Source organism: Culex quinquefasciatus, chromosome 1, assembly GCF_015732765.1.
Source record: "Culex quinquefasciatus strain JHB chromosome 1, VPISU_Cqui_1.0_pri_paternal, whole genome shotgun sequence".
Taxonomy (NCBI): Eukaryota; Metazoa; Arthropoda; class Insecta; order Diptera; family Culicidae; genus Culex; species Culex quinquefasciatus.
In genome coordinates, this window is record NC_051861.1 from 50,688,211 (window position 1) to 50,707,604 (window position 19,394).

At 37.8% G+C, this 19,394-nt stretch overlaps 1 protein-coding gene across 3 annotated transcripts in view; it reads left to right on the forward strand.

Annotated features, from left to right (window-relative positions):
* LOC6035360 (leishmanolysin-like peptidase) overlaps positions 1 to 19,394 on the forward strand; it is a 64,987-nt gene extending 45,593 nt beyond the window's left edge. Inside the window, exons 2-9 of one of the 3 annotated variants that reach the window (XM_038248455.1) lie at positions 13,468 to 13,599; positions 13,665 to 13,859; positions 13,918 to 14,303; positions 14,362 to 14,587; positions 14,650 to 14,837; positions 17,892 to 17,924; positions 17,988 to 18,280; positions 18,347 to 19,394. In XM_038248455.1, coding sequence (XP_038104383.1) covers positions 13,468 to 13,599; positions 13,665 to 13,859; positions 13,918 to 14,303; positions 14,362 to 14,587; positions 14,650 to 14,837; positions 17,892 to 17,924; positions 17,988 to 18,280; positions 18,347 to 18,807 — 1,914 coding nt within the window. In that variant the 3' untranslated portion in view covers positions 18,808 to 19,394. The remainder of the gene's footprint in view (positions 1 to 13,467; positions 13,600 to 13,664; positions 13,860 to 13,917; positions 14,304 to 14,361; positions 14,588 to 14,649; positions 14,838 to 17,891; positions 17,925 to 17,987; positions 18,281 to 18,346) is intronic. The other 2 variants (XM_038248456.1, XM_038248457.1) reach the window with 2 other exon arrangements.

Sequence of the window (19,394 nt, forward strand, 5' to 3'; positions counted from 1 at the left end):
GTTTCCCGCGTACCTGTTAGTAAATTTGTATGTTTATAAATAATAACATGGTTGAAGATTGTTTTTCCAGATCACCCTGTCTCAAAAATCTTTTGCAAATCTCACAATTCTTTTGCTAAGTTTGGTTTCTATTTTTCAAGGACAGTGACCTTAAACCTCACGCTACCACCTAAATCGTCTTGATCCACAAATCAGTTTTGCACGATGTTGACTTCTATGATTTTTAAAATACTAAATAAAAGCTGGTCTGCAGACTAATGTTATGACTAAAGTATACTTGAGGTTTGACAAAATTACGACTACGTTTCATAATCAATAAAGCAAAACACACACGTGTGACAGATGGCACATCGTTTCCCTTCGTCATGTTTTATGTCTTACAATGTGCTCGTAAAGCTCTCGTTTATCCTATACGAAAAAAGCAAACACTATTGTCATTTCGTGTATCACGATTCCCAACATTGGCAAAGGCACCGAAGAGTTCGGCTTGTGCGCAAAGCGAGAAAAAGGGAATCAGCTCTTAAATGATGCTAATTCGAAAATGAGACAACCATTTAATTATGTAATCGTGGGACAAAACAAACCAAAGACAACGAGCCGAGCAGCCTCAGCAGCAGCAGGCACAGGCAGCAGAAAGATGTAAGCTGAGCTACAAGGAAAACCTCGCGTGGCCTGGCGCTGTCATGGCTGGAGCTGATTGGGGATGCTCCTTTGCTGCTCTCACTACTAACTCGCTAATCAGTGCCGGCGAGCCAAGCCGGCGATTGTGTCGCTTCTTCTTCTTCTTCTTTGGTTTGCTAGCTTGAGCTGCTGACGGAGGATGACAGACAACGACAACGGTCGTCGGGGCGCTCATTATTTATTATCACCGAAGGTGTCGAGGCGAGTGAACTTTGGTGACCGATATACGATTATGTCACAAGTTGTAGAGAAATGCGGTTGCATTTGCATTACCGAGCAGGTGACACGGGTAGGGTTGAAAAGTGTGTCACGAGTTGATGCATTTTTACAATTTACATCAGGTTTCGACAGGTGCTTTTCTTCTGGTGCTAAGAGTTGAAATGTCAATCTTGTGAGTGCTTTTATCTTTACATTTTTTAAAGTAGGGTTGGGCTCTTCGGACACCTTTCCTTGGACAAATTCCCTTACCAATTTCATTGAGACGAATGCTGCCCATAATTGAAAATTCGGCTATTATGCCATATCAAGTATTCCGAGAAAAACGCGTTTTAGTGTTTGTCACAAAATCTGCGTCAAGGCAATTTCCCATAAGAGTGGCATATTAGCCGTTTGGTTTTTCGCATCGGCAGCCAAGTCCAAACACTATTTCAGCAAAAATCAAGTTCCAGTAGATGCGTTGGAACATCCTCTATCACCTGTTGTCAAAAGTGGATATTAGCCGTTATTTCAATGGTGGGCAGAATGGTGCTTTTCAATTGCCCTAGTTGTCAGAATTTAATCAACTGCAATTTTTATATAGTATGGGTTTTTATGTGTACGGTTGTTATTTTTCAAACACTTAGCACAGTAAATAGTAAAAAGAGTTTGGCGAAGATTTTATTGTGTTTGAGCTAGATTGAACTACACTAAATTAAACTATGTCATACTTAGTTGATCAACACAGTTGATGGATTTTCTACGTATGGCACCACAACACGGGTATCGATAATTAAAAGTCTGTTTTTCTTGCGTCCTCAATTTTCTCATTTGAACTTTTCGTCAGGCAGAGCCCATTTGTTGGTTAAGCAGAACATAAGCAAGGCAGCAGCAACCGATCGAGCTAGTTCGCCACCTACGGTCGCCGCCGTCGTCTCCTTCGATGCCGTGGTTACCTTGTGGCGCGTGAGATGACGTTGGCCTACTGCTGCAGGGGCAGGCAGGTCAAGATTTTGCAAATCGACCAGAAAGAGAGCCAATTGTTGTGCTGCTGCTGTCTTTGCTGTGGTGTTTGGACATAGTGGGCCATGCCATACGACAAATGGCGACCGATGTTGTTACCAGCCACCATAAGTTAAGTACACGGCGCACATAATGCGGCTTTTAATGTCAATATAAAGCAACACGGTTTGCTGAACCGGTTTAGCTTTGTATTTATGAAATATAGAGTACTTGGGCCCGGCTTGAATTGTTATGTCAGCCATATTTGGAAAATGCTGTTGACGCATGTTTTTCTTAGTATGAATAATAACATAGGGGGTTTCCCAAAATATGCTCAAATTTTTTTAGTAATTTAACATAAGTGATAATCAAGTAACGTAAACGAATCGGGATTATTGTCTGAATAGGGAAAGCAGCTTTTGGAGCACTTAAATCAGGGGTGACCAAAGTAAGGCCCGCGGGCCAAACGTGGCCCTCGAGGCCTTTTTTTGTGGCCCGTGGACCCATTTTGGATGATCATGTAAAATGGCCCTTTGTCGCATCTTTACGGTGAAGCCGTTGATCATTTTCAAAGAAAATTGATCATCACTCTAAAATGCTCTGTATTGAATTAAATTTTAAGGATTTCTGCACTAAAATTAATCAACATGTGCCGGTTGTTGCCACTGAAGGAGGACGATCTCCAGAACTTTGCAAGGGTAATCGTTACTAAAAGGAATCAGCTATTCTTAACAACCTATAGAAGGAATTTTATAGATATATTAATAGGGACGTAAAATTTATATCTTTGATTTGAACGAAAAATCATTGCAATGCTGGTAATCTTCACGTTAAGTGATTTTATAATTGCTGGAAATTAAGGTTAAGTTTATGCCTTTTTTAACACGTTTTGTAACAGGTTTAATTGTGGTTAAAAAAAGAATATTATGTCAAAATTTTCATCAAATATTTTTTGAAATTTTATTACGATCAGAGGAATAATTTTCGAAAAATACTTTAGCAATTATTTATAATTAAGATTGCACAAAATTTAAAAAAATAAATTACACACTTTTAAAAGTTTTTAAAATATATTAGCATTAGCATTTGGAGGACGCCCCACCACCGGAAGGCTCCACAACGCTTATCCCACTGTTTGGTCTGGTTGTGTTAGACCCTCATCCGGAACAATAATCCAACACGGGAGATACCATGTCTTCATCTTTTGATGAGTGTGTAATACAACCCAGGGCATAAGGGGGTCCAGGCCGGGTCCAAGCTATCCTCAGGGATGGGAAGGATCGTTAGTAAACACCTATCTAAAGTGCGCAAGGACCTCTACGTCACCTTAGTGGTATAGATGTTTGTAGGGAGGTTTTGGACTCAATGTTAGTAGGAGAGGTAGAAACCCTAGGATACACCTCGAAAGGCGTTGCGGGTTGGTTGTAACAGTATTCTTAATTCCAGTCTAGGCTTACCAAGTCGCCATGGCCTAGTGGTAAGCATTTTTGCTTACCAATCCAAGGGACGGGGGTTCGAACCCCGCCTCCAGCGACTTTGATTTTTCGTTTATATTCAGCATTTCTAAGTCCTTAACTTTCTCGATGGGAGCAGATGGGAATCGAACCCAGAACCATTCGCTTACAAAGCGAACACCGTAACCATTCAGCCACGGCCGCTCCTAGTTTTTAAAATATAATAAAAAATAAATAAAAAACAATCAATTTAAACACAACTTTAAAATTTTCATTATATTTGTGAAATCACGATTTTAACAATCGTGATTTCACAAATATAACGAAATTTGCAATGAAAAGCAGATGAATACTGTTTATGCTGGTAATTTTTTTATTTTCTGATTTTAATAAAAAAACCAATTAATTGGAGGCTTTTTTTGTAAAAAAAACTAGTTTTTTTTTTGTTTTCTAATATTTTGTTTTAAGCAGGGTTGCGAATGAGCAAGCGCTCACGGAAGGCTTGCTCGCTCCAGCTGGAGCGTGAGTTTTTATCAGGTAGCTCGTGCTCGCTCACGCTCACCGGAGCATTTTGCGCTCACGTGAGCTGGTGAGCCAAAGTAGGTAGTTGTTTTTTCCTGTTGAAGCATCTGCCTGTTTGAAACAAAGTTTCTAGAACTATCTCAGCACAGGCAGCAAAAACAAACAAGAAAGTGGTCGAACAAACAAAAGTAGGCACGTAGTACGTTCTATTTAAAATCTAGACATTTTTCGAACAAGGAACAAAAAACTAAATTCATAATGTAAACATTCATTTACGTGAAGAGATGCACTGTTTGTTCACAAATCAAATCCATATTGGACCATATTGTATTGTTGTTATGTACAAAAATATTGACAATTTATGTATATTTTATTTATTTTTAAATAATCTTTTAAACAGTTACAATCATCCTTGTTCAAAAAATCATATATAACTTGTAATTGAATATTTTCAGAGGTTTGGTTGCGAAAGTGTTGAATAAAATCCACTTGTTGGAAGAAGAGCCAACCTTTTCGTGGTGAAAAATATTGACAATTTATTTGATTTGAGTCAAAAGGGTTATTTCAACCCTTAGGAATTTTGAGGCATATATTTAAAATAGAACTGTTTCAAAAATGTTACCCTAATTTCTAAAATGTTTGCCAAATAAAGACTAACCTTATAAAAATGATTAACCGTTTCTAATCACTGATTCACTGAAAATTTAATAAACTGAATAACTTTTTTTAATGGTAGCTGATAAGGTACATAAAAACAGTTTAATGTTATATTTTAATCAAACAAGTACCTTGAATCGAGCTTACCAAAGCATAAATCCTCTTGAATCAATTCATTGTTTTGTAAGTTTTTCTAAGGTTTACAGGCCCTTTTATTTAGGCGTCTATACCCTTCCGCCCCTCTGCTACAATAAGGCCTTTGAATTCTAAAATATTTATACATTCGACTGTATGTCTAAAAAATTATTTGACCCTTGCAAATCCAACCATTTATTTAAAAACATGATTAATGAAATTAAGCTATTCCAATTCATATATCATAAAATTTGTTCACAAAGTCATATTTCCACAGCCCTACTGCACCTGACGCAAAAAATCCATCTAGAATTGAAAAAAAAACTTTCTCAAAAACGTTAGATGATTAACGACACGTCCAAAATGAGCGCTCCGTGAGCGAAATACGAGCGCGAGCGCGAGCGTGGAGCAAACGTGAGCTGAAAAAATCGGAGCAAACGTGAGCTGAAAAAATCGGAGCAAACGTGAGCTAGCTCGCGCAGCGCTCCTCCTCACGAATGAGCGAAAAGTGAGGAGCGTGAGGAACGCAACACTGGTTTTATGTTTTACAGATTTAATTTAAAAAAAATATTTTTTTCTCATATGGCCCGCAAGCTCATGTGAGCTTCAAATTTGGCCCGCCATTCAAAAACTTTGAGCACCCCTGACTTAAATGCTTGAAATTTGGATAAAGATGCACTATTTGTGTTGTTCTGTGTCTATTCTATCCGAAATTAACCAAAAATATCAAAATATTATGCATTAACAAGGCTAAAACAGCTGTCCCAATTCGTCCCCTGTGTCCCGTTTCACCCCAGATGACGGTATACAAACTTTTTTAAGTTGCTTAATTGACTAAAATGCTACCATCTAGGTTACTGTCATGCCAAACAGCTTGTCGCTTAAAAATTGCCAATAAAACATGAGAAATTCTTTAAAAAAGGAAATTAATAGAAAATATAAACAATATAAATCCTATATTGGAAAAGTTGTTCCAAAATTCACGAAGATTTTACATCCTAGAAATCATAAGGATTGCACAACTGTTGTGACGATAACTGGAATAGGGGAACTATACCCTTTCTCAGCCTATTTCTATTATCGGCCTATCAGCACTTTGATCATGAATTGCAGCTTTCATAAAGTGTTTTTGACTGTTCCAAAGTACACCAAAAAAAGTGAGTTCGCGTAAACTTGAACAGAGTTCATGCCACCGGGAAGCAGGATGAAAACTGTTCAACTTTTATAGTGCACGTTTACGCGAACTATTTTTTTTTTGAGTGTAATAAATGGGTAATTCTCCGCCAACTCACACAGTAGTTGTCCCGACCCCTCTTCAATTTGCGTGAAACTTTGTTCTAAGGGGAAACTTTTGTCCCTGATCACGAATCCGAGGTCCGAGGCTTTTTCACCGCAAAAAATAAAACCTTATTCGAAAAATTTAAACACAATTCACCCGACGCCGTGCCTTCCGATCAACGATGATATAGGAAGGGCTTTGAAAATCACAAAAGAGATCACTTTTCACTCCGAACATTTTTTACGACCACGCGCTCCCTTTGTCAATTAAGCACTGATGACGCTGCATTTTCAGAGGGTAATTTTCTCCTCGCAGCACACAATACACGACAAAAATGCGAAACAAAAGGCACACACAAAAAAAATCACTTTTCACTCCGAATATTTTTTACGACCACGCGCTCCCTTTGTCAATTATGCACTCCGCACTAATGATGCCATTATTTAATTATAATAATCACTCACCCAAGCACACAAACCGCGACACAAAAGAAATGAAAATGAGCATGCAAAAACAGGACAGCGCGTCCCCGTGTTCAGCGCACTAATGATGCCATTATTTAATTATAATAACCACTCACCCAAGCACACAAACAGCGACACAAAAGAAATGAAAATGAGCATGCAAAAACAGGACAGCGCGTCCCCGTGGTCAGCGCCCTAATTATGCCATTATTTAATTATAATAATCACTCACCCAAGCACACAAACCGCGACACAAAAGAAATGAAAATGAGCATGCAAAAACAGGACAGCGCGTCCCCGTGGTCAGCGCACTAATGATGCCATTATTTAATTATAATAACCACGCACCCAAGCACACCAACAGCGACACAAAAGAAATGAAAATCTCAAGTAGAAAGAGGACGTTTTATTGAACTAAACTTAACTCGATTCATTTCACAATAATAAAACACGGCGTGTTTCCTGGGCAACCTTAAGAAGAAAAAATAGTCATCGCTACTTTCAAATGTGTCTTATAGGAAATTTGCTCAGCTTTCCAATGCTTCTAAGATCGAAATGTCTCATCGGAAAATTTCTGAAATATCTTTATTTTAAGTTCTTTGTTTTGAATTCCTTCATCATTTGTTGGAAACTTTTTAACAGTTCAGGAAACTTGTCAAATGATGTGTTTTATGTGTCATTTACTCATCAAAATTTGCAAAATAAGACAAGAAACAACTTTGTAAAAGGTTGCAAATTGCTAAACATCTTATAAATTATATTTTAACCGAGTTTTTGAATATGCGGAATTTATTCAGAAATTAAAATCAGAGAACCGTATTAACCCTCTTTTCAACCAATTTTTGATCTTAAAATGCATTGCAAAGAAGAACTCTTAAAATTTTAGAAAATTTATGGGTAAGAAGTTTTACTTTGCCAATGTTTTTAAATTGGCAGATTTTTCGAATGAATATTTCTCGAGAAATGATTTGGGAACGAAGCTTGATTTGGCGTCGGAGCCAAAAGCAAACCCTATACCTTTCTTTAGTAAGAAAGGCAAAATGTAATTTTTTAGGGGTCAACTTTGGCTGTGTTTTTCATTTTCTTTATTTTAAGAAAAATGAAGTTTGCAGAAATTTTTCTAGTGTCCCAGACTATGCATGTACGCATTATTTTTACAATTTAAATGATACTGATGCCATTTTATAGCAGAAAATATGAAAACAAGCAAAATATCGAAAAAGTGACTATAAAAACATGAAAAAATTAGATAGGCATAATGTAATGATACTACCAAAAACAAACATAAACTAAACAAGATAAATGGAAATTAAAATACTAAAAATGAAACATGAAAAACATGAAACAAGAGAAGTAAAGTTTATCGTAGAACAAAAGTTGCGCAAAATGACCTCCTGAACACGGGAAAAATAAAAAATTTCGAAACAAAAATTTGGGTAGTAGAGGGTTAAAATATATGTTTACAAGAATTAATAGAATATTACATAATTTTTGTGTACAAATATAAGCCGTCGTTTTGTATACAGCCGTTAGCTTGGAAATAGCTGATACAACCGAAATTTTTGCAAGTTTGAGATTGTGAAGAGTTATAAGATTTTTATGAGTAAATATCATATTTCCTTAACCAAACATTAACCAGTTGCATGGATACCAAAACAATCAATTGCATGGATACCAAAACATGTTTTTTTTATAAAATGATCAAGGAATCAGCAATATTATAGAAGTCTTATCTTTTATTAAAAAAAAATTACAAGTATATTGAGTTTTGTTCAAATACTCAAAATATAAATTTTAAGAAAAAATCAAACAAAAGCCTCCATTACAGCTTCTGTTTGATTTTTTGTTAAAATAATATTGTATTTTTGTTTCAACAAAAAATTGATTGTGAAGGTGTTTTCAACATTCTTAGTTGAAACACAAGAATTTTATTGCTACTTTCAAATGCATTTTCAACAGTAAAACATTTTAAAAAATATATATATTTACATTATACTCATGAAAATTTGACTTTTGAAGCATGCAACAGTAATTTGTAGTACATTTTCGATTTTAAGCATTTTCTGTATCTATGTTCCTGGTTCAAGTTTGTTTAAGGAAATATCACATGCACCACAAAAATGCAATAATACCCTTAACAATCTCACACCTGCAAAAATTGTTGGTTGTATCAGCCAAATCAGAGCAGATACGTGATATATGTTCACAAAAATTGTGTAATAATTTATTAATTCTACTAAAATAACACAAATTAAATAAATAATTGAAATATAATTTTAAAAATGTTAAACGATTTGCAACCTTCTACAAATTTAATACTCATCATTTGACTAGTTTCCTGAACTGTTTTTAAAAAGTTTTCAATATGATGAAAGAATTTAAAACAAAACACTTAAAATAAAGATATTTCAGAAATTTAGAAACATTGGAATGCTGAGATAATTTCCTATAAGACGCATTTGAAAGTGGCGATGACTATTTTTTTCCTGATATGGTTGTTCTAGAAAACACGCAGTGAAAACGACACAAATTATCACAGATTTGGTGTAAACAATAACAAAGATCCCTACGTTGTATTTTGTGTCAGAGTGGTGACATTTCTACGAATTCACCACACTGCTGCCGGGGGCGTTTGTTTGGTACATATCTGGAACACTAGAGATGTCAGGGTTCCAATACAAACACTTTATCTTCACTCATCCATAGAACACTCTAGTAACTAGTAACTGTTGTGAACGTTGGCTTCTCAATTAACTTGATAATGCTGCTTGGTAAGCAGCTGTCAGACGCGACAAGATGAGCTAAGATGAATTCAAATTCTAGCACAACATTTGAAAAGGGTGTATTAGCCTTGCGCCTTTTGACAGCTGGAACTATTTTGCAAACCCCGCAGCGTTAAATATTGGCTGGAGTGGCCAGCTTATAGTGTTTCACTTCGAGTTAAGTAAATAAGTTAACTACTAATGGCCTATCTACAATCACTTAGCTTAGAAAATTTCACTTAGCTTAGGAATTTGAATCAATGGAAATGAATCTGAGTTTCTACAATGGAAAAGAATTAGAAATTGACGTTTGGTTTGGAAAATTTCAAATTCTAGTTTTCTAAGTTGATTGTGGATGACTAACGTATGTTGCAGACTTTCCTAAGTAACTACTTTACTTAGATGTTCTAAGCTAAGTGATTGTAGATAGGCCATAAGGGTGATAACAACATATTTCAAACTGTCAAAGTTTTCACCTCAAATGTACACAGCACTTGAATTCAACATTTTACGATCAAGTTCAAATTGAAATTGATCAATGATCTATTTTTAGTTCTCGAGATATTATATTTTTAAAAACTGTTTCCATCAATTCCTTTTATCTGAAGATACTTTTTTGTATACCGTCGTCAGGGGTGGCATTGAGTCTGGGGGTGAGATTGGTTCATACAATTTTTGAATGACCCAATCTCATCCTCCTTAACCAATATCACCCCTGTCTCTATACAAATTTTACACATTTAAGTATATCAAAACTAAAAATTCTGAATCAACGACGTGTGTGAAAGTGGGTTGAATCAAGAAAAACTTGCATCCCAGATTTTATTATTAACTACCTATTAGGGTGGGTACGGATTTTGAAAAGTTCTCAGATCAAGTTCTGGTGTGGTTCCCCTTGTAGGGCATACCCAAAGGGACTCTCACGCCAAATTTCAGCTCATTTGGTTGAAAACTGGCTTGTCTCAAGCGGGTTCAAGTTTACATGGAAATTACTATGGGAAAATTTGATTTTTTGTTCATTCGCTCCTACAGGCCTGGGGAAAACATGTAGAAACTTCTAGAATGGCCAGAAATGAGCGGAATCGTCTGGAGAACAACTTTCCCTAAGAGACCAGGTCGATTCGTTCAACCCCTATCGAGCTCAACGGCAATGCATCCGGGGTTTTCGGAACCAACGGTTTCCCCCAGAAAAGCATTAAATTTTTCTTAGCATGCTATATGAATGCTTGATGAAAACCGCGACGCCACGTGTCAAACAGCTACCACGTGATTGTAAAATTTGCACTATAACAGTTTTTTTTCTTATTTAAAGGTTCAGAATACAGCTATATAGTATCCTGATCACCATGAATGATAATTCTATGGTTCAAAAAGTAATTAAAAGTATTTTTTATGTGCGATGCTAGTCCACGTGGTAGCTGTTTGACATGTGGCGTCGCGGTTTTCATTAAGCATTCATAGCATGCTAAGGAAAATTTGATGCTTTTCTGGGGGAAACCGTTGGTTCCGAAAACCCCGGATGCATTGCCGTTGAGCTCGATGGGGGTTGAACGAATCGACCTGGTCTCTTAGGGAAAGTTGTTCTCCAGACGATTTCGCTCATTTCTGGCCATCCTAGAAGTTTCTACATGTTTTTTCCAGGCCTGTAGGAGCGAATGAACAAAAATTCAAATTTTCCCATAGTAATTTCCATGTAAACTTGAAGCCGCTTGAGACAAGCCAGTTTTCAACCAAATGAGCTGAAATTTGGCGTGAGAGTCCCTTTGGGTATGCCCTACAAGGGGAACCACACCAGAACTTGATCTGAGAACTTTTCAAAATTCGTACCCACCCTACTACCTATAGTCACAGATAATGAAAGTCAACTTTATATACTGAGAGCTTTGCAAATACCCCCATTAATTCATCACGGGGAAGTTGATATGTTAATTCACTTTTGTTGTCAGCAGCAGCAACAACGACAAGCCTAGATAAGCTTAACTTTCCTCGTGTATGGCGACGCTGTAGCTTGCAGTCGGCTGAACTATTTGTTTCTTTTCGTAACTGAGTGGGTTGTGTAAACTAAGAGCAAATTAGTGGTGGTCTGATTCCTGCAACGCGTCCAAAAGACGTGGGTGCAGAGAAAATAGAATAGAAACCAGAATTGTGCTCAAGGGTTGTTCAAGCAAGAACAAAGCAAGTCAGAAATTGGTTTAGCATTTAAGATGTAAAGTTCACTGAGTTTCCACGGCCACGAACTGTATGGCATCGAGATGTGGAAGGCTTAATAGGTGCAGAATTGTCTGCAGACTTTGTATGTTGTCTTTTAGTTTGAAGGTTTTGCAAATGAATTCGAAATATTTTTGATTCCTCAACATTATGCTTTTAAAAACATTTTACTCTCTTTTTAAAACGCTGAATGTTACTCGTATTTTTAATGTTACTCGTATGCCAATGTCGTGTTCCAAATCCAATCTAGCACAATAGGGCTAATCATTTCGATCACTGTATATATCCCTGCATCATAAAAATTGGAAACCAATTTCACTTTCCCATAATTAGGTAGCAACTCATTAAACATCACAATCAGCCGGCATAGCTCGATAGACTTATACAATACAGACGTGTCAGTAAGATGCATCGTAAATCTCGGAAGAGAGTACGCCGCTTAGCTCTAGATGAAGTGACTAAAAAGCCAGCGTTCGTGAAGCTTAAACCCAGCAAGCCACATGTCGGTCAAAATAGCCACGACGTGTGATAAAACTACTTCATCCAACAGCGCGCGCTTGCTAGTTTCGGTTGCCACATGATTAAGGTATGAAAATCGCGGTGAAATCACTCGACACGGCTCTTCTTCCGTCTGCAAAATTTTAGTGATGAGTTTTTGGGGAGTTACGTAACACGCGGTGGCCAGTGATGATGGTTACAAACGCGCTCGCAAGCCTCAAATTATGAGTGGGGGATTGTCTCTGTTTTTGCGCTCCCGTGAGGGCTTTTCCCATTGAGTCACTGCGCGTTAATCAGCGATGAGCTGCTGGATCGGTTGAAGTTAGCTTATTTTGGATAAGATCAGTGTAACCTAATTATGTAAAACTAATATAATTTAGTTCAGAGTATAGCGACACTAAGATTAACTATGATAAATCAACACCCAAAAAAAAAGAATAAAACTATTAAACAACAAACAATTATTACGAAGCACATGCACAATTTTTTCCTCAATTTATTGGGATAGCTTAAAACTTATTTACTTATCAAGCTTTATTTTTCGTTAAAGTGAATGTTCTCAACAATTTTCAACGAAATCAATAATGTAAATATGTCTTGGAGAACTGCTCAGAATGAAAACCGATTGAGCATTCTTTATTTAATTTTAAATCTTCCATGTAATTTTTTTTGCCATGAATTTCAACAAAAAGTCTAATGTTTGAATGATGGCAAATCCTGATATAGAACGAATCTAATTTCAATCCAATTTGAGTCCAAAAAGTTATTTTTGAGTGGTACAACCAGAAATGTTGGGTACTAAATACATACTTCATATAAGTTTCAAAGGCAGTTATTTCTGGTCGTATTGACATGAAAATTGTTGCGAGTCAATTTCAAGATTGGTTCAATTTGGTGGTTGCGTGATGATCGATTTTTAGGATTTGTAACGAATAATAAATTAACCTTTGCCCCAGTTTGATACAGTTAATTTTTAATAAAAATATGTGTACAAAATTGTGTATATCTTGACACCTATGACACAACTGGCCTCGAACTTGACCACCATCGCCGCCGCTGCCTCACCTTGCAACCACCGGCGAAGAAATAAAACAAAAAAAAAAAAAACGCAAAAGCGTCGTGATTACTTATTTCAAACGATGCAATTGCATCGGCCGTGTCCGTGGTTCACGATCGAGAAAAAAAGCTTAGTTTCTTTGGGTGAAAGAGAATGCTGAGGCTGCGCTCGCGCGAACACGCCACGGTCCGGTGCGTAACGACGATAAACCAGTTGCTGCTGGCCGGACAGCCTGCAGTGATCTGTGGCAGTGCGCGGTCAATATTTAATCATTTCCTCGATGTAATAGAGCTCAAGCGGGCACCTTTTAAGAGGAAGTTACGGTGGGAGTCACTTATCTTTACAAGTGGGAGCTTGAGGGTACTTAGTGGTGAATTATACAATTGTAAACTAATCTTCAAATGTCCATTAGAGCAAAAGTTTATGTATAAAAAACTTGAAATTTGTTATGAAAAGACTTTCACTATGTTTCTACCAGTATTGTTTCAAGATTTTCCGCAACCAGTATGGTACAAACTTGTTTTAAAATTGCCATTTTCTTGCCTTTTTCTAGGTGATACATGGAGTTCAGCTGGAGCCGTTACACGTAATACGAAAGCGAAGCATCGACCAACCGCTTCGGATACTGCTAGTCTACGATGAGTCGGTGTACCGACTCGATAGTGATAAGTTTTCTCTAATTAATGTGCGCACTATTGCACCGCTCACTACCGATCATGGTTTAAACATTTTCTGCTGCTGCCGTTTTAGGATACCATTCTTCCGGATGCTGTCCGCTTCTGGGAACAGGCCCTGATGGTACGCCAAACGAAGGAGATTATAAGACTGAATCGAAAGTGCGAAAGTAGTCAAGTGTTTGTGAAAAATTCACTCACCTACTGCATCGATTCTTGCAAACCGGTCACACTTTGCGGTGAAGTGCAGGTTCCAGAGGATCATCTCGATGTGATAACAAGCTACTAAATGTTATCAAATTATATGAAATAACAATTCTATTCCTTAGGTGTGTCGCGTGTGCAATTCCACCGGCCAAGACTGTAGGGAGGATCCAAGCACTTCCGCTGGAATAGGCATTTCCAATGCAGATTTCGTCTTCTACGTATCGGCACGGCAGTCGGAACGTTGTCACAAGGGATTAACGGTGGCCTACGCAGCACATTGTCAACAGGAAGCCGCTCTGGATCGACCCATAGCTGGGCATGCGAACCTTTGTCCAGAAAGTATAAGCACCAAACCTCAGGAACTTCAGACGCTGCTCTCAACTGTAAAGCATGAAATCTTGCATGCTTTGGGATTCTCTGTAAGTTTGTATGCTTTTTTTCGCGACGACGAAGGAAACCCGCGGACGCCTCGAAAGCCCGACACAGGCAAACCTTATCTCAATGAAAAGTAAGACCTCGTTATTTTCATTAGAAGTCACCTACCAAAAAAGTTCAAATCCTTTCAGGCTACAAATTCACCAGTGGAGTGATCAAACCATCCGGAAGGTCGTTCGCGACAATTGGGCTGTCCGGGGTGGACACATCAACCGAACGCTCGACATGATGGTAACTCCGAGGGTAACTAAAGAAATAAGAGATCACTTTAGCTGTCAAAAGCTGGAAGGTGCCGAACTGGAGGATCAAGGTGGTGAAGGCACTGCTCTAACACACTGGGAAAAGCGAGTGCTGGAGGTGAGCATACAAAACCATAGAATTCACATCGATTGATCATTTATCTTCTCGTTTCATTTTAGAACGAAGCCATGACGGGGACGCACACTCAAAGCTCGGCTTTCTCGCGGATAACGCTGGCACTGATGGAAGACTCCGGGTGGTATAAAGCAAATTACAGCATGGCGTCGCCCCTCACGTGGGGTCGAGGGTTAGGCTGTAACTTTGCGATGAGAAGCTGCAAGGATTGGATAACGGCCAATAATGCAAGGTAATTTGGGTTAGCAAACAAACAGCAGGGGAGATCGGCTTGGTGTGGCTAAAGCGTCGATTGGGTGGGAACGCGCTGTTATTTTGAATTAAATATCTCGTAACTCGTATTGTTTCATAAATCAATACGATATGCTTTTATAAAAGGGTAATTCTCTACCAACTCACACGAAATCGGGAAAAGTTGCCCCGACCCCTCTTCGATTTGCGTGAAACTTTGTCCTAAGGGGTAACTTTTGTCCCTGATCACGAATCCGAGGTCCGTTTTTTGATATCTCGTGACGGAGGGGCGGTACGACCCCTTCCATTTTTGAACATGCGAAAAAAGAGGTGTTTTTCAATAATTTGCAGCCTGAAACGGTGATGAGATAGAAATTTGGTGTCAAAGGGACTTTTATGTAAAATTAGACGCCCGATTTGATGGCGTACTCAGAATTCCGAAAAAACGTATTTTTCATCGAAAAAAACACTAAACAAGTTTTAAAAATTCTCCCATTTTCCGTTACTCGACTGTAAAAAATTTTGAAACATGTCATTTTATGGGAAATTTAATGTACTTTTCGAATCTACATTGTCCCAGAAGGGTCATTTTTTCATTTAGAACAAAATTTTTCATTTTAAAATTTCGTGTTTTTTCTAACTTTGCAGGGTTATTTTTTAGAGTGTAACAATGTTCTACTAAGTTGTAGAGCAGACAATTACAAAAAATTTGATATATAGACATAAGGGGTTTGCTTATAAACATCACAAGTTATCGCGATTTTACGAAAAAAAGTTTTGAAAAAGTTACTTTTTGCGTTTCTCTTTGTTTCGTCGTCCGTGTCTGTCGCGGGTGACCATGAACGGCCATGATCGATGACGACCAACTTTTTAAAACTTTTTTCGTAAAATCGTGATAACTTGTGATGTTTATAAGCAAAACCCTGCTTATATAAAATTTTGTTGTCCTTCTGGGACAATGTAGATTCGAAAAGTACATTAAATTTCCCATAAAATGACATGTTTCAAAATTTTTACAGTCGAGTAACGGAAAATGGGAGAATTTTTAAAACTTTTTAGTGTTTTTTCGATGAAAATACGTTTTTCGGAATTCTGAGTACGCCATCAAATCGGGCGTCTAATTTTACATAAAAGTCCCTTTGACACCAAATTTCTATCTCATCACCGTTTCAGGCTGCAAATTATTGAAAACACCTCTTTTTCGCATGTTCAAAATGGAAGGGTCGTACCGCCCCTCCGTCACGAGATATCAAAAAACGGACCTCGGATTCGTGATCAGGGACAAAAGTTACCCCTTAGGACAAAGTTTCACGCAAATCGAAGAGGGGTCGGGGCAACTGCTGTGTGAGTTGGCGGAGAATTACCCAAAAGATATAATAATGTTTTCTATTCTGACTTGTTATCAATGGCTTAAATTTTTTGTAATAGTAACTTTTGAGGTTTGTCTGAAAAGTTTAATTCTTGGAAAGTTAGATTTTCTGAAATACCTGAAAAGTATACCCACTAATTTCAACCAAACCAAAAGTTACCCCTTCTCATTTGCTAAATTTCCACAGGCTGTGGAAGGTATCATTCTCAATCGGCAATTTTTCGTCCTTGTTTTTTTTAGAAAACAAATTAAAATCTCGATTCAGAATGCGTCAATCAGAAAATGTTGTTGCATGTTGTTAGTAGAAGCATTTTACAAGTTGTGATTTTTTTTAAAGTACCGTCATTTGGGGCGAGTCGGGACACATGAGGGGAAATGAACATCGTTTTCCAAACTGCGAGCCTTTATTCGCTTTAAAAACTATTGTCTTCATCCAGAATGTATTCCCGATTCACCGTTATGTATAAACATATGTTATTTGCATACTCTGCATAACAGATAAGTGTTTGTCCGGATCCATCATCTAACCTGTCGTTGAATATGTTTTTGAAAGACTTTCCAAACGAGACTTGAATATCTGCGAAGTGATGAACTTTTTGAGGCCAAATTTTTTTTTGTAACGATTTCATAATTCAAAATGATAAAAGATCAATAAGATTGACCAGACAGCCTTATTTTACAAATTGCAAAGCATTTTTGATTTTTATTATTGATATCCTAGTAAGATTTGACTTGCATGCCAGTTGGGAAAACTTGAATGAGAACCAGTTAAAACGGGATCGCCACATAAGGCGATAACTCAATAGGCGAGATCTCGAAAGGCGAAAATTCAAAAGGCGAAAAAGTAGACCCACCACGCTAGGCGAAATAGCACAAAAGGCGAAATGGCTCAAATGGCGAAAAAGTATTATTTGATTAGGATTCTTTCTTTCTCTCAGACAATGAAGTACGAAGTGTAAACAAACAATCCATCCTGCTCGTTCGTGGATGGATTGTTTGTTTACACATCTACACTGAAATAAAAAAAGTACCAAATTCCTAAATTTTAGGAATTTTGCCTACTTGTCCAAATGCCAAATGTAAGAGACTCAGTTAAAACATTTTAATTACCTCAAATATCTTTCATATCATCATTGCTATTTTTAACAACCATCTCCATTGTTTGATTTGGCAAGACGAAGAATTATTTTTTTGCAAGAATAAAATATGTTTGTCATAAGACGCATGAAGAAGTATGAAATGTCAATTTTCCCTAATTTCTAACAAGGTTTCAATAAAGGTTTTAATGAGGTTGTTAGGATTCAGTTGTAAAGCCTTGAACTCCTATGTGGGTTTTAAAAATAGGCCGTAATAACCTTTTGCGGAGGTCCTTTTGGGTTTTAAGTGGAGTTTGTCGAGGTTCTAGGGAGTTTGTTACGACGAAGTGGTTTTAATGTTGGTTTTGGCTGATAGGTTTTATAGCGGTTGTGACAGCTTTGATAAAGCCTAAAATGTTACTTGGGTTGATAGATATCTGATAGCAAAATTGGCAAACATTTAAAAACACAAAATTTGGTTGGTTGAGTTTCATGACAAAAAAAAAGCAAAATCAAAGACTGCAGCACACCGATTTTTTCATGAATTTAGATAGGCTGAAAGATTTATGTTATTTTTTTAATCATATTTGACCTGATTCATTTCCACAAGCAGCTTGATAGAAGGATTCTCTGAAATTGCTAAGTAAAAACAAACTCCATTCTGCTTCTGTTTTCGCATGACTGATATATTTGCTTTCCTCTTCAGGGGGCGCTCCATTCATCCGTTTTGTGCCAAGGTAAAGCGTGATCCGTTGCAGACGGAATGCACCGACGACCGCAGCTCGGTGGCTTTGTGCAACCTGATACGCCACGAAAGTCCGCTGCCCCGACAATATCAAAACTTTGATTCACTGGCTCACGTGCCGACCGGTGAGGAGGCGTACTACGGAGGATCGGTATCGCTGGCGGACCATTGCCCGTACATTCAGGAGTTCACGTGGCGCAGCAGAAACGTGGTAGTCCGGGGGTCACAGTGCCAGTTCGAGGACAATAATCCCAGTGAGCTTTTTGGAATACGGTCAAGTTTGAACGATTTTGTGATTGATGTTTGTGTTTTTTTTCTAGAACCAGAGAAAAACTTTGCGTTAGAATCGTACGGAGCCGAGTCTAAGTGCTTCGATCACAGCGAGCACATGTGGGAGGAAAGATCCTGTCGGCAGACGCGTGAGTGGCAACATTGGGGTTCCGGCTGCTACAAGTATAAGTGCGAAAAAGGACGGTTGCACATTGTTATAGCAAACTACTCGTACCCTTGCTTCTATGCTGGCCAGAGCCTAAACGTACAGCTGATGGCCGGTGGATGGCTTCATAAAGGTGCTGTCATATGTCCTTCCTGCAAGGAGATGTGCAACAACGAGTTCGAACAACGAGGCGAACGGTGTAAAGTCAGTGAAGATTCTCCCCCGTTGAGTTTCTATCCGAAAGACGAACTGAAATGTGGTTCGAAGGCAGCGGTGCATTTTGTGAACTCACTTTTGTTGGCGATTGCCGTTTGTCTGATGGCAGCTGGACGATTAGACAGATAATTCCGGATTCCTACTTTAGACGTATGTGACGTTTCGTAACGTTGTTAATTTATGTATGCAAGTCTAATATCATGTGATAGTGTTCATCTGTGTTTAATTTTGGTTTTAAACTGCACAACAGAAGCTTTTATTTAGTTTTAAGTTTTGTCAGTCACAACGTTTGTATATACCTTTTCTTACCTGTAAATAATGAACATAAACGTACAATACATTTTAACGAACAAAATATTGTATATAGCTAGGTGCTGAAAACATTAAAAACTGCAATTAAAGAGACAGCCAGAAAGATCTCAGTATAAGTAAACGAACAAATATCTATATCGTTGTTACACGTGTCGCCAGAAAACAAATAGTTGATAGAATAAGTAGTAAGATTAACCAATTATGATTCTGCTAAATCCCAAAAATAAGTGTGAATGAAAATCCACGCGAAGCAGACCATTCCTGTCAGGGTGTTCCACAAATTGGCATCGACACTATTCCAAGAAGCAGCAGGATCGATCGATAGGACTAGAAAATAAACTGCCAAAGTCGATCTATGTTGTGGTCTAAAAAGCATGAATAAAATGTAAAGATTTCTACAGTAA